The sequence below is a fragment of the Poecile atricapillus genome, chromosome 1 (genome assembly GCF_030490865.1).
Source record: "Poecile atricapillus isolate bPoeAtr1 chromosome 1, bPoeAtr1.hap1, whole genome shotgun sequence".
Taxonomy (NCBI): domain Eukaryota; kingdom Metazoa; phylum Chordata; class Aves; order Passeriformes; family Paridae; genus Poecile; species Poecile atricapillus.
The window spans coordinates 38100165-38114841 of NC_081249.1; the positions used below are offsets into that span (position 1 = coordinate 38100165).

The 14677-nt window shown below is 38.4% G+C and overlaps 1 protein-coding gene across 5 annotated transcripts in view; it reads left to right on the plus strand.

The window, feature by feature from the left end:
- FGF14 (fibroblast growth factor 14) overlaps positions 1–14677 on the plus strand; it is a 379461-nt gene that overhangs the window by 160163 nt on the left and 204621 nt on the right. For 3 of the 5 annotated variants that reach the window (XM_058827497.1, XM_058827488.1, XM_058827511.1), the window contains exon 1: positions 2100–2333. The exons of the other annotated variants lie outside the window; for them this stretch is intronic. In XM_058827497.1, coding sequence (XP_058683480.1) covers positions 2331–2333 — 3 coding nt within the window. In that variant the 5' untranslated portion in view covers positions 2100–2330. Of the gene's footprint in view, positions 1–2099; positions 2334–14677 lie in introns of those variants that run through there. 5 annotated transcript variants of the gene reach the window in all.

Sequence of the window (14677 nt, forward strand, 5' to 3'; positions counted from 1 at the left end):
ACTTCCACTCACCACTGTTTAACCAAGATTGCTACAGGGCTTTCTGTTGCTGCATTACCCCTGCACAAACAATTATTACTGAGTTCCAGACTAAGATCATTTTCTCTGCCAGAGATCATTACTAAAAATGTCATTTTTCTCCTCTCTTGCTGAATACAATACCATCACCGCTATCCAAGGACTTGCCAAGCTTTGTTGTGTCTTTCAGGCACCCAGTGTGTTTCAAGACATCAGTAACGGCAGCAAACTCTCTCAACAAGCTAGAATCACTCCTTACATCTACAAAAGAATTGGTGCTATAAGTATCTCCTGGCTAATTATGCCTGAATCTGCCGTCTCCCAAAGGGTTGAGAAAGTGATTCTGCCCAATCTTAAAGTCTAAATATTCCTCAGATAGTGGAGCTGCAAGTGTTGCTTTCATATTGCTGGAGATCACCTGCTCTTGGTTTCAATGCTTGACTCTTGGGATCTTTTATTTCTAGCATACAGTTTTGCTAACCTATGCATGAAGGTGGTTCGTGGTTTCTTACTCCATTTGGCTGTATCTTCTCCCAGGCATTCATTTTTAATTTGAAACACAATTATTCTAATTCCAATGCTATCCTCATGACTTATGCAGAATTCTTGGAAAAATAAAAATACAAAAATCCCTCTGTGCTATCCTGCAGTCAAATCCCATATGCAAAACTGCGGGGGTCCATTTTGTCTTTACTTTCCACTTGTTTCTGTATCTTAAGGGCCTCTATTAACAAGCATTAAAACTTCTTGTATCTTTTACTCTTGTACATAGTTGTCTTCTCCTTTTTATTATGTTCCTTGGGTCTCCTCTATCCTGGGGAGTATTCCCAGACCTGCCAATCTGCCCTTCTGAATCCAGACTGTTTATGTTAGCAGGGTTCAAAGGACCCATCATCATGTGCAAGGGATGAGTGGATCCTGCAGCACTGCAGTTTTGAATGGTAGCTCATCCAAATTGGACTGCATCTCCCTCTGACACTCATCTAATAGCCACAGACAATAATTTCTTTTAGCGTGTGACTCTGGACCCGTATGGCTTTTGTTCTTTCAAAAAAGGCCCTGCAGACACCATTTCCAGGTGCCTTAACACATCTCAGTTCTGGCGGTATGCACAGTTCATTCTCCGTGCCTGGTGTTTCTTTTGGGTTGCACATGAAGCATTTTGTGGGTGCACAGGCTGTTTCAAGCGGGTGATTTTGATCTGCATTGGTCTACTGGGGGTGATTTGTTTTCACAAGGAGCAGTACCAGGTAGACAGGGATCATTCCACACCCCTCTGTGTCAGTAATCAAGACCCTGCTTTGCTAGCTGTCCTGTGGTTTGTACTGCTTTACCCATTTTACCTGTCACTTCTCTGTAAGCTTCTCAGTTATCTTCCTGAAAGAGTTGTGATCCCCACCCTCCTGTCTCCTATCCTCTCTGTTTTCTCCAGCACCACTTGTAACAGTTACCTTAGCTAACTCAGTTTTCTTTTTTCTCCTCACACTGTGATATCCGAAACTTCTTTCTTTGATCTTTCCTCCCACCCTCACCATCCTCTCCTAGCAGCAGCAGGCTTCAGTCCTTCTGCAGCCAAGGTACACTCCCCAGCCTTGTATTCCCCAGCGTGATCCCCACAGCATTTTTTTCCTCCCCTAATGCCCTGCTCTTATCTTCACATTGCTCTCACTAGCTGCCCAACATTCCTCCAGCCCAGGCCACCCTCCCTGTTAACTCCTCCCTTCCCATAAACAATCCACTCTTCCCACGACTCAGAAACTTACACAGCTTTACTTAAAAGATTCTCAAAAGCCTCACATGTGTAGGCATGAGGATACAAATGTACTGCCTGTTCTTCTACCATAGAAGCCATGGTCTCCTTCTAAAGCCATGGCTGAACTGGCTGCTGGATTTGAAAAGACCTTCACAGTCCTGCTTTGGCATACATGACATGGGTTACGACCTTTTTACCAACTTGGTATTTGAGTGTTCTTGTCCGCTGTGTGTGACAGTGATACAACTTCTATTTCTGCTCCACTCAGGCTCCCACATTCTTGCTCTTATAGCCTTGGTTGTTGAGTTCTCCACATTCTCTACCAACCTGTGGCATGAAAAACATGGTGTTTGCAGGACTCATCTGGTGCAGAGTGGATGAATAAGAACAGGACTGATTTTTAACTTCTTTTACTAAACAAAATTGAAAGAAACATAAAAATTGCTAGCATTTGTGTTGTGCTAAGCATTTTTGGGTGTTACGTTCATGTGTTTCAATATGCACAAAGCCTCAGGGAGGAGACGATTGAAGAAGAAACAATTTTCAACTGGACTCTCACATGGTAGGTGAACTCTTCCATATGGTGCTCATTGTGGTGTCTATGTACTATTTGACCTTCATATTGCTCTTTATATAATTCTGTTTCATAGGAAAACACTCTTTATGTGGTCTAATCAAGTTGGTCTTCTAGCACAATTCAGTTTTCATATAGTTATGTGTACACAACTATATTATATATTGGTGAAATGTTGTTTTGTAAGGTGGCCTTAGTTTGGCAGCAACTTTCCAACCTACTCATATCTCAAAGCATTTAGTTCCCCTTATCCTTTAATATCCCAAGAGTCCGTAGCAGCTGCATTCTGCAGCGGAAATAGTCGTGGTGAGCAGCAGTAACCAGGATTTCCTGTGCTGGACATTGTCCACTTGCAGTAAAAATTAAGTGGAACTGAAGTGATTTGTAGGCTCTTTTAGCTGTGTCATGAGAACTGTAATTGTATTCCTCATTTAAAACTTTTGATTATTAACAAATCTGTCAAGACATTAAAACTACTGCACAGTTTCATTAATTCTTTCTTTAGCAGGGAAGAGCTTGGGATGGAAACTACAAGTAAAATGGCTCTGAAGTAAGAAGAGGAAAGTTTTAAGTTCTGTTGTGAGGCTTTAATGAATCTGGAGGGGGGGCTGTCTGTTGTTTGTTAGTCCTGTAACCAGCTCTACAGGGGGCCTGCTCATGAGCATTGCTACACAAAAGTAAATTTCATCATGTTCTTTATCTTGTCTGTGTGCAGTTTTCCATTCACTTTTATCAAGATTGATCAAACCTATGGAATTAGTGAATTGAACCCAATTTCCCATGTATGGAAGCAGTTTCAGTTTTTTATTACTTGCCATCACAATTATCTTTGGCTTACTCTTCGCAAATATCCTCTGTAATGTGCTAGTTTTCAGCTGTTCCTAATAGACCTAAAATTGTTAAGACAGTATTTTGTGCTCTCCTGCTGCCAGTTTTGACAAGGAATATACACTGAATTTGCCTTGTATTTTAGATGTGCTTTGATCAGCCAAACTGATTTTCTCTCTTTCCCATTTTCCTACTGTTAACAAATGTGCAATTCTGGAAGCCTGAGGCTATTCCACAACCTATTCCCACATGTAACTAAAATATTGGGTGTAACTCACCAGAGATTATTCCTTGCAGGTTTGTTTTGTAGGACCCCAGGTGTCTTACTGGTATTTATGGGTGGAAAAAACTGCAGTGTATGTCTCAGTTTACCAGAGCATTCTGATTTATGGTGGTTAGTTCACCAGTTAACTCAATTTGATTTCGGAATTACAAAGTAATTGAGAAATTGCAACAAATCAGGTAACTTGGTCATCTTAAGCAGCTACAGATTTTTTTTAAAAATATTAGAATATATTTTGTTGATGAAAATGGTAATCAAAAAGTCACACCTGTTAGTATGGAAATTAGTATGGTTTACTCCTTAACTGTTTAATACTGGCTAATCTGTGAGGGTGGACATTTAAAGTTCTTAGGATCAGTAATAATATAGTACTGCCAGTGGAGAAGCTGTTAACCTAGAATCTCTTCCTTTCTTTTGAGAGAGAAGAGAAAGACTAGAGATAGGGAAGGTTAATATAGCTCATTGCTTATGAATTCCCTGTGCTCCTTGCCTTTATATCCCTGCTGCTCAAGACAGAATGCCTTTTCCTTCTGAGGTTTCCTTATGGAGGTTAATATTACAAAGTTAAAAGCAGTCTTGTGAATGGGCACAAAGATGTCACAAGAACTAGGAGAGTTTTTATTACTTTTTTCATTTCTTTTCTGTCTTTTTTGTGGGAAGAGATTCACATGTGGTTTGCATTTATGACTTTTATTTGAAAGTGGCTTTGAATTTTGGGGGGATTTATCATATGCATAATTACACATGTATCTAACAACATGTCTGAAGTCTGTTTCACTTTCTCTCCAACAATGCATTTTAAACATGGCAGACAAATGAGTACTGACACTGAGAAGTCAAGCCTGGATTAGTTTGCATCTTGTAGTCCTGTTTAATTTTGGATAACATTCTGAAAACAAAAGGTGTCATTTAATTATGCATCTGCCTAAAAAACGAATGATTCAAAGGGTGCCAGCAGAGACTTTGTCCTGAAAACTGAAACTTGCTGTTAAAATTTGCCAGATTATTCCTTAAAAAAACAAAAGAAAAGAAAAAAAAACAAAAACAAACAAAAAAAAACCCACAAAAAAACCACCCAAAACACTAACCCCACCCCCCAAAAAAAACCATGTAAAAAAGGCAGAATACTGGCAGTCATTATCAGAAGTGTGTGAATTTCAGATAGCATTTTCATTGTGGAACCATAAAATGTCCACCTTTCCTTATGGAAAACAAGGGTATATGTTTCCTGGTTGTGATAGCCAATGATTCTGTCCCCACAAAAATTTTGTTTTGTTTTGTTTTACAATTGGATTATTCTCTTACAGCAAGAATATATACTAGCATTTTATAAAATTTATGCTGTACATTCATTAAATGCCCCTCTCTTCATTTAGTATGCTGCCATCATTGGCTTAATAGAAGCACTGTAATTTGAACTCTTCTAACAGCTCATTTGATTTTATTTCTTTTTAATAACCTTAAATCTCACACTTTATCTCTTTTAATTTTACTTGGTTTCATGTTTTACTTAGTTTGCTTCTTCTTTTGCATTGGCAAAGAGCCTCAATGTTTCCTCGCATCGACTGCAAAGCTTATTGGTCCATCAGGGCTCTTACGTGATACCCGCAGATTCCTGGGGTTCACCTCATAAAACTAAAGATAAATTCAAGAAACTACTTGAGTGTACTTAACTGGAGATGTAAGAATTAATTCTGATTACAGAGAGAAACTCCGACAGTGTTCGTTTTCCTTCAAGCCCTTTCTATTATCTCATACTATGCACACTCCTCCCAAACTGCAATAACAATTTAATTGTATTTCAATTTCAAGGGATCTAGCTACTGCCCTCATTCTACAGGTTCTCTAGATAATGATGCATAATATGTTTCTGGACAAACAGAAACCCAAACCAAGAAACTGAAAAAAGAAAGGGCAGCTTAGTATTTGCAGGAAGGAATGTTTGATTCCACTCTGCTTAAGGCTTAACATCAGAAAACCCCGAAACACCTAAAACCTCAAAGACTATGTTCAGAATGTGTATAGCTGTAACCAGGAGTTTAGCTGTGATTTTTTTTTTCAGGCTTGGCAGGTGGATGGCACCCCAACCAGACTCCTGAAAAGTTCACCTACTTTAAGTACCACACTTCATTCACCCAAATTCTAGAATTAATTTCCCTGAACCTCCAGCCACAGTATTTTCCTTTTATTAAAGTTTGCCTTATTTAATTAGTCTGACTCTTCCTCCAATCTTTTTTCTACATTCTAGGGTCTTTCATTTCATCTTCACATTTCTACCATTTTATTGACTCTAATAAATTTAGCCGTATGGCTGATAATATTAAAAACCCTTTATTTGAGTCTCACTCCTATTCTCCATTATCAGAAGTCCTCTTCCTTTGAATGTGAAGTCATCATCACTTGCATCTTTCAGCATATTTTTTCCTTTGGCTTTGATTTCAACTCATAAATTCCCCTACAAAGCTTCCAATATATGATTTTTCTTTATGTTCTGATATTTGCCTTTACTTGCTTTCACCAGTATGCTTTAGAAATAAGAATTTTTACTGGTAGTGGCTAAAAACAAACTATTATATATTCTTCTCTCATGTCTAGACACATACTATTTGTAGTAAACTGAATTAAAGGGAAAGAAAAGAAAAAAAGAACATGGGAACAAGAATACAAATTCTTGATGTACAAATACAAATACCTTTCCAAGGTGCTTTCTAAAATGCTGTTGACAATGAGGACAGCAGCCTGGGTGGGCAACAACCTGATCCTGTGTCTGTGCTTTAGCCTTCCCAGCAAGCCTGAGCCTGTGGCAGCTTACAACCTGCATGGTACATTGGATTGGGTTGTGCATCCCTTTATAATTTTAATATATAGTGCAGCTCTGCTTCCTGGAGACTGCAGCAGTGTCCACCTCTGCATCTGAGCAGTCAGGTTCTCAGAATATATGCATGTAGTTACTTTGCAAGGAAATGCTTTATCTCCTCAAATCTCTACTACATGTCACAACTGTGGTAAGGAAAGAAATTTTTTTCCAGTTTGGTTTTTTTTTTTTTCCTCAGTAAGCATTTTGTTCCCCTTTCTTAATGTACAATCACTGTGGAGGTATCTCTGCAGTTATTTTTGAAGATATCTCATATTTCCTCCTGGTTTCAGACAAGGAGAAATCTATAATGGGAGTTTGTAGAAAATTTGATTCATTGCTGTGTTATTCTGCCTAAAGCCGCTCTAACTCTGTCCAGCAAAATGGAATTGGACAAATTCCTGGGGAAATTGCTGGTATAAGAGTCATGTGAAACTAGGGTAGTGCAGTAATACATCAGACCTGTTCTCTTTTTAGTTGTTTTCCTGCATTGCTGTTGATGCTGCTCCTAGCGGTGCATTTAGTAACTCCTGCCATTCTGAATGCTGTCTTTGTAGATTTCCTGGGTGTCTACAATGACCTTTTGAGCAGACACCTAATAAAATGTGCTGTGGTTTGTTACTTGCATAGCATTTAACTATCCTTTTGTAAGCTTCAGCAGTATAAGGGAGACCAACACTTTCCAGTAAGCAGCACACTGAAACCAAGTTGTATGGCATGCTGTATCCAACTGTTAAAGAAAAGGAATCAATATTCAGTTGTAGGGGACTTCCACTACAAAATAAGGAAGCTAATTCTTACTTTTTCCTTGTGTGATTTTTAGTTTTCTGGGTTTTTTTTTTCAAGAAGCATGGTCAATTTCAGCAGTTGCCATGGGCAGTGCCATCAACTTTCAACATTTTGTCTTAATTCTCTTGCCTTTTCTGGTTTAGATAGTTTGTCTTTGCAGATGTTCTATTTTGTGAGGGTTTCTTTAATTCAGATTACAGGAATAGAAGTGCTGGGAATGGAGTCATATTGACAAGTTCCCCAACATAACATACAAAGGATTAAGGCAAAGCTGTTAATTTTCTCTGCTTCCATTGATGCAATTTGGAATCATCATGACGCTGGCAAAGGAGACTATTTAACAACATTGTTCTGCTGCTATTTATAAATGAGATCTCATTTAAATTTAGAACACAAAACCTTCCTGGGTGGAAAACTGCCATCTTGTGTATCCACACGCAGTGCAGTGCAGGGGATCCGATCTGATCGCTGTCAATACTGCCGCTGCAATATAGACAGCAATAATGACAACAGCACTGAGCTGTCCTTAGGGTGCAGTTCTGTAACCTTGTCACTTCTGAACCTATGCCCTCAGTGTGGAGTTTTACAGAGACTATGTGTTTAAATGTATGCATTCATCAAGAGTTATGGGCCATCTGTTGTTTGGACAGAGGTACATCAGATCTCCGAGGGGTGCTTCCCATCTACACCCAGGCAGCACCTTGGGCTGCATGGAGGATGCCTACCTTTTTTTTTTTCCTCTTCTCTTCTGCCAAACCTCTCATTCTTCCCCTGGGAACCTGACTGGGCTAAGGAGAGGTGAGCATGTGAGGAACACTGGGATTTTTTCTGAGCCAGCACTGCAGTTTTGGTGTAACTTAGGGAATCTTAGTTTGCATACTGCCAGTGATGGAAACATGGCCTAAAAGGTAAGAGCTGCTGACTTGCTGAAAAGTTAAAGACAGGAAATATTGTTATTAAGTAGGACTATTTGTAGCCCAAACTAGATATTTTGCATATTGTAATCAGTTCCTCTCAATCTGTGGAAAATCTCACTAAAGTATGTAAGACTTGAAGTCCTGAATTCAGCTCTGCTTTTACTATTCCAAATTCTTGTAATTTGCTAAAGTAGCAGTCTACATGGATCTTCATCCATGTAGAGGAGGCAATCCTTGCACTGACAGTGATTTTTCAAGGATATGGTAAAAAGCATCCAACAAATTCCTGTTTGTCCAGGTAGTTGCCACTTTTATCTAAGCTGAGATAAGGAAGGGTACGTTTATGAAGACTTATGAGAGATCTTTGTCAGATATGTAATTTCAGTATGCTAGAGGCACTTACTACTGTCAGTTTCAAAGCACCTTACATTTGCAAACAGTGCTTCATAAAAATTGCTTGATATGGTGATTTGCCCCAAATAAGAGATTCAGGGTTCAGAAAAGTCATTAAGTTATCCAGGCATTTTGAGCCACATTTGTTCCATGTGGGAGAGATGGCTTGTCCCAAGTCTAAACTTAAGTATCAGGTATGAAGTAATTGATATTCAACAGTGGTTACATGAAAAAGAGTACAGTCACATAAATCACAATAATTTGACCACCTTGGATTAACAAATTACTGCCTGCCAACTAAGCAGCACTAATGTGCCAGGTGAAAGTCACGAAGATGATTTTTTTACAGTTAGTGTTAGTTTATCATAATTATTCCTGGAAAATGCAATAAAAAAACTACATTAATATTCAACTTCTGTTGACATTAGATCTACTTGTACTCTTAAGAAATCACAAATTGCTTATGTGTAAATCCATAATATCAGTCTGTCCTTTTTCTTTAAATAAATTCTTCTTGTATATGAGAGTTCAAATGGCAGAATCTACTGTTTGCATTACTGCAAAATGGGTTTTCTACCTTTTGACTGTGGCAGTTGTAGAGATGTTGCATTTATAAACTGATAAGGATTATAAGAACAAAAAAAAAAAATAATTTCCATGCTTGGAAGCAGTTTTCAGGAGGCAGAAATGTGCTCTAACTCTACCACTAGTATGCATTTTTTGTTTTTTCAAGATTGGAAAGGGATATAACTACCAGTATCTCTGAAAATAATGTACTTGCTGTAATTAACTTTGCTTTGCATACTTGCAGTGGACATAGAGGATATCCCTGATTTTCAGGTTTTTTACGTGCATTTGAAGCACTCTTAAGCCAGTATGGAAAATCCTGAGTTCAAAGTCAAGAATTCAATACCTGTCTGAACAAACAGACCAGCTGGTGAAATCTTGCACTACAGGGATCAGTTGTAACATTTCTGTGAATTCAGTAGACCCAGGACTTTACCTCTAGCTTAAACTTCAGAAACTATGTACAGAGGATAGGTGTAACTTCATCTTTGCTAAATATATTCCAATTTATCTACTTCACTGGCTGGTCATTTATATAACTGCTAGTTTATTAACAGTAAGTGATAATAAATTCTGAAGATTTTGAAGGACCTGAAAAGTTTTTTCTAACTCTGGAACATCAAAAATATTTCCTTAGTTTCAGCTTCCTCTTTAGACGGTCACACCACAAATTCATATCTTTGCCAGAAGTGCAGGCTTTTGGACTGTTGAAATATGCCTCTGGTAGTGATGGCTGCAGAAGATGTTCAGATACTGCTTGCTTTGAACCATTTTTCTCTTTCAAGGGGGCTTGCTCTGGTTTAGGTGGCACACCATAAAGGTCTAAGCTGGCTTAGCTGCACGATCTGTCCACACCCATCCATTTTTATAATGTGTGCCCTTTTTTCTTTCATAGTTTATTGCAAAGTCCCTCTTTTCAAATACACATGTGGAGATGAAGACAGATTGTGAGATGTGATGTTCAGTACAGCTAAAGTCATGGTGCAGCAGTGTCTCCTTGAACTTTTATCTGCTCAGATTTCAATAAATGGAAGCAGGACCTGATCATTCCAAACTGCGGTGAACATCCTTCCCAAAAATTCACTGACAAGTCATGAAAAGGTATTCCTGGTCTTTGTCATGGGTAGGAGTGGGAGCTTCAGACAAAGTTAGAGAAACCCTGTTGTTGAACCATGAGGTGCAGAAAGGACCCCTTTGTGTTCTAAACTGCTTCTGAGAAAGGAGTCTGGGTCCAATCAGCCACAGACTGTCAATAGTTTGAGGAACCTTGTCCTGCAGGATTAAAGATGGTAGATCAGATATATTTATATGAAATTAATTATTTATTATGACAAATGATTAGACAAAAGATCTCAATCAGAATTATTTACCAGTCAGCATAAAAGCTGAAACTACTTGTAGTGTATAGTATATTGCAGTATAGGGCACTTTATCAAAGCAATTTTATCATAGCAATTATATTAAAGCTAGCAAATGGAAACCATTATTAAGTAGAGATTGATTTACTCATCCAGTCAGGTAAAGTCTAAGATGACCGGAAAAAGGGAAACTTTATACCTACCTTTAAAAAGGGTTGCAAGGAGGACCCAGGGAACTATCAACCTGTCAGCCTCAACCTCTCTGGCTGTAAAGATCATGGAACAGATCCCTCCTAGACACTGTGCTAAGGCACATGGAGGACAGAGAGGTGATTTGAGACAGCCAGCACTTCACAAGGGCAAGTCCTGCCTGACCAACCCTGTGGCCTTCTGTGGTGGAGTGACTACATCAGTGGACAAGGGAAGAGCTACAGATGTCATTTATCTGGGCTTCTGTAAAACCTTTGACACTGTCCCCCACAACATCCTTCTCTAAACTGGAGAGAGATGGATTTGATGGGTGGACTGTTGCGTGGATAAGGAATTGGTCGGACAGATGTATCCAGAAGGCAGACCCTCAGAGGTCTGAACTGGGACCAGTGTTGTTCAATGCCTTCATTAACGGCATAGGCAAAGGGATTAAGTGTACCCTCAGCAAATTTGGAGATGACACCAAGCTGAGTGGTGCTGTTGACACACCTGAAGGACAGGATGCCATCCAGAGGGACGTGGACAAGCTCAAGAAGTGGGCCCATGAAATCTCCTGGGGTTTAACAAGACCAAGCGTGAGGTGCTTCACCTGGGTTGGATGAATCTTTGAGCAATCTGGTCTAGTGAAGACTGCTCCTGCTCATGGCAGGGGTGGTGGAAATAGATAATCTTTAAGGCCCCTTCCAACCCAAGCTGATATACAATTCTATGATTTAATGACAGTGTTAGCTGTAGACAGAGAAAACAGATCACCCCCTTCTGTCTACAGTGTGCTCCCATGCTTAAGCAGCAAAACCATTGGCTTCCATCAGTTTTTTATATCCATTCTGGAGGAATTTGATCCTCAATGTCTATTAGTTTTGTGGCTTGAAACACTACTTTTGGATCTGAGAAATTAAAATATCCCAGCCATATGTGTGCAGCTCTAAAACCAGTGAAAGGGAAGGGTAGGGCATGGGTGAGGAGGTTTCACATTAGGTGGAAAAATGGCTCCATAGTGATGCCAGTTATGTGGACAGTACATCTAGGGAGGTAGGGGAAGCCCTGAAATACTGACACTAATGAGGGGTGTGGTTCATGTCCAAATGGAGACATTCAAGAAGATGCCAACAGGAGGAAATGCCCGGGCACCTGTTCGTGAGTGGAAAAGCAGTAAATACGCCTGGTGGAGCAGAGGCTGCTGTTCAGATGGCTAGAACTGATGGTTGCTCATGGTGAGATGAGCTCCTTCTCTCCCCATTGGAGACACAAGACACTGACTAGATGCTGACACTGACCAGCTCTTGAATTATTACAAAGGGATACAGAAACCCAAAGTCACATGTCTGAATCAAGAACTGTAATCCAGAATAGATGCCTAAAATCTAAGTTATTGGAGTGAATTGAAAGTGAATTTAGGCATGGAAGAACAATAAAGCCTTTTTCTTTATTCCTAGCTCAGGATTTTGTTTCTCCAAGATGCAGGTCTTCTCATTTTCCCACTTTACCATAACATTTTCCTTTAACGTTTCATCGCATTTCCATAAAATTAATAATGTGCTTAAAACTACAAAAGAAAAAAAAAATAGCAACAGAACAAAGTCTGTATTTTCAGATGTTGAGGTGAAAGTATGAATAACCGTAAAATATGCAGCAATTCTTTTAAATATTCATTTTTAACTTTTTCACAGACTTGAAACTTGCCAGTCTTTACCTAGAATACATCTTCCCTTGAATGGTTTGCCTACATGCTCTGCTAAGTGGGGAGGGGGTTTTCCTTCTTTCCTCTTTAGCATACATTCTGGTAACTGAATGAATGATATAGGCAATTGGCAGTCTTTTCCTCTGCTTAAATATTGACTTGAATCTAGAGCTTGGTCTGAGAATTGGGCCCTACTCTTGCAAAAGATGTATGTATATTCTCTACATTTAATGACATGGATAGTTCCATTGAGATCTGGGAGTACATTGCAGTATAAAAATTAAAGAGCTATAAATCTTTGTAAGATGAGGCTGTGGCAAGAAAAAAATTAACTAAATGCTTATAGTGGATCAAATGTAGACATATATTAGCTTGGTAAGTTTGTAAGATCTGTCTGATATATTGATGCTCTTACATTAAGGAATTTAACTTGTCTACATTAATGAACCATCATGTTCTATCATTTGTCTGTTAGAAATAATTTGGATTTCTTTTTCCTCTCTTTTAAGAAATGCATTTGTCAGTAATCAAACCTTTAAGGTGAATAAGCAGTTCTAATTTTAAAAATATTATAATTTATTATAATATAATATATAATAATATATAATTAATATTATATATATTATAGTATATATATTATAATATATAATTATATAATATATAATTAATATAATATAAGCATTCAGTTTCTTTGCTCAAGTTCTCACACAGATGAAATGCATTTGTGTGTGTGCAAAATAATTTTTTAAAATGTTTGAGAACTGTCCTTGCTTGCCCATGAATCAGTGCTTCTACTCTACTCTAGAATGGTTTTATTTCTGTTTGGGTCTTTGTAGGAAACTCTGAAATTACCAACCTTTCTATGAGATAGCTGTCAGGTTAAATTTACATTTATAAAGTTGCTGGGATCTAATTGGCTTTTTAAAAATTATTTTTATTCTTGTTAGTTGTAGTAATATTTTTGTTCTACTGGATCTCAAAAGCATTATTTGTAAAAGCTGTTAAAATGCCCAGCCATGTCCAATATCTGAAGTGACCCCTGTCACATGGTTTCACTTGTGATAATGTATTATAACACAAACTGAAAAGCTAAATAAAGGTATACTACCTTTGGAGCTTTTCTTCAGTCTGAATAGACTTAATTACAAGATTCCCCCACCACCCCTGTAAACATTTGTGGACAGGTAACAATCAGGAAAGAGACTGTAACTTTGAGATGCTTTGTGTACAGGTATCTGTTAACATTTTGTGCCAGCCAGAGAGCTGATAGATGCAATAAACAGAATGGAGAATCTATTCCATAGAAAATCATCTGAAAGAGCTTTACCACCTGTGTGTTCCTGTCAGGGGATGCTGCTGCAGGAATAGTTGCTGGCTGCTTTTGCACGTGCTGCTACTCCTGTCAGCCCTTGGTAAAGGCATTTATCATCCTTCTACCTTGTCTCTAAGCAAGCAGCATGCATTCTGGTTTCATTGTATGCTTAAACATACAATGTTTATAGCATCACTTTGCTAGCAAATTTTTTGGCCTTCAGTTCATCTTTTATTTTCTTTGATTTGGTTTACAATAGGCTTATATTCTCTTGAGCTGATATGGTGAAAAAAAATCAAATTTCAAGCTCTCAGAGGCAGGAAACTTGCAGAGACCTGCTTTTTCTGTTGAATTGTTATGACTAATACACAAAAAATATGGTTGTTTTTTGAATCTTTATCATGAAAGGTTTTTTTTTTCCCCCCTTGGAAATTTTTCTTAGCTGAAATCAGATGTGAAATATGAAGTCGCAGTAGCAGTATAATGTCCCTTTTTAAAATTCGTGTCCTTGGTTTAATGCTGTGCTATTACACAAAGTTTAATAGGAGGTGCATACCTTAAAGCATAAAGAAACATACTCAAGTGTTTCATATAATTGACGGTTCATCTGTCTGTTTTCATGTAATCCTAACACACAAAGGTAAATTAAATACATACCAAAGACTGCATTTTTTGTAACAAACTTTGAGATAAGTTTTAGCTTTAGTTTTAATTTAGAAAGTCTGTCATTGGTCAACAAGTTGTTGCCTTAGATAAATACAAGAACAAACTGTGGAAGCAGCATGTGCTAAGAAGTTGTAGTGGTATTTTCCTCGTGGGGATTTTAGAACTTGTTTGATAGCCTTTTACCGCACTACATGGACTCAGAGCCTTCCTCAGCTTCTAATGGAAGATCCCACACCCAGGTCTACCTACGTCCCATTCAACCTTCCAGCATCTCATTTCAGCTTTTACTTCCACAGTAAAGTTAGTCATCAGTCCCTTGGATAATACAATGGAATTTGAGATAAAATGGTAATTGTCCCACAGTAGCTTTCTTCAGTTTCAGTGTCTCTTTTGTGATTCCTGGAGCCGTGGAGGAAGATGCAAGCCATGAGGATGGCACTCTACTGCAACTGTAATTACCAATAACAATGCCTG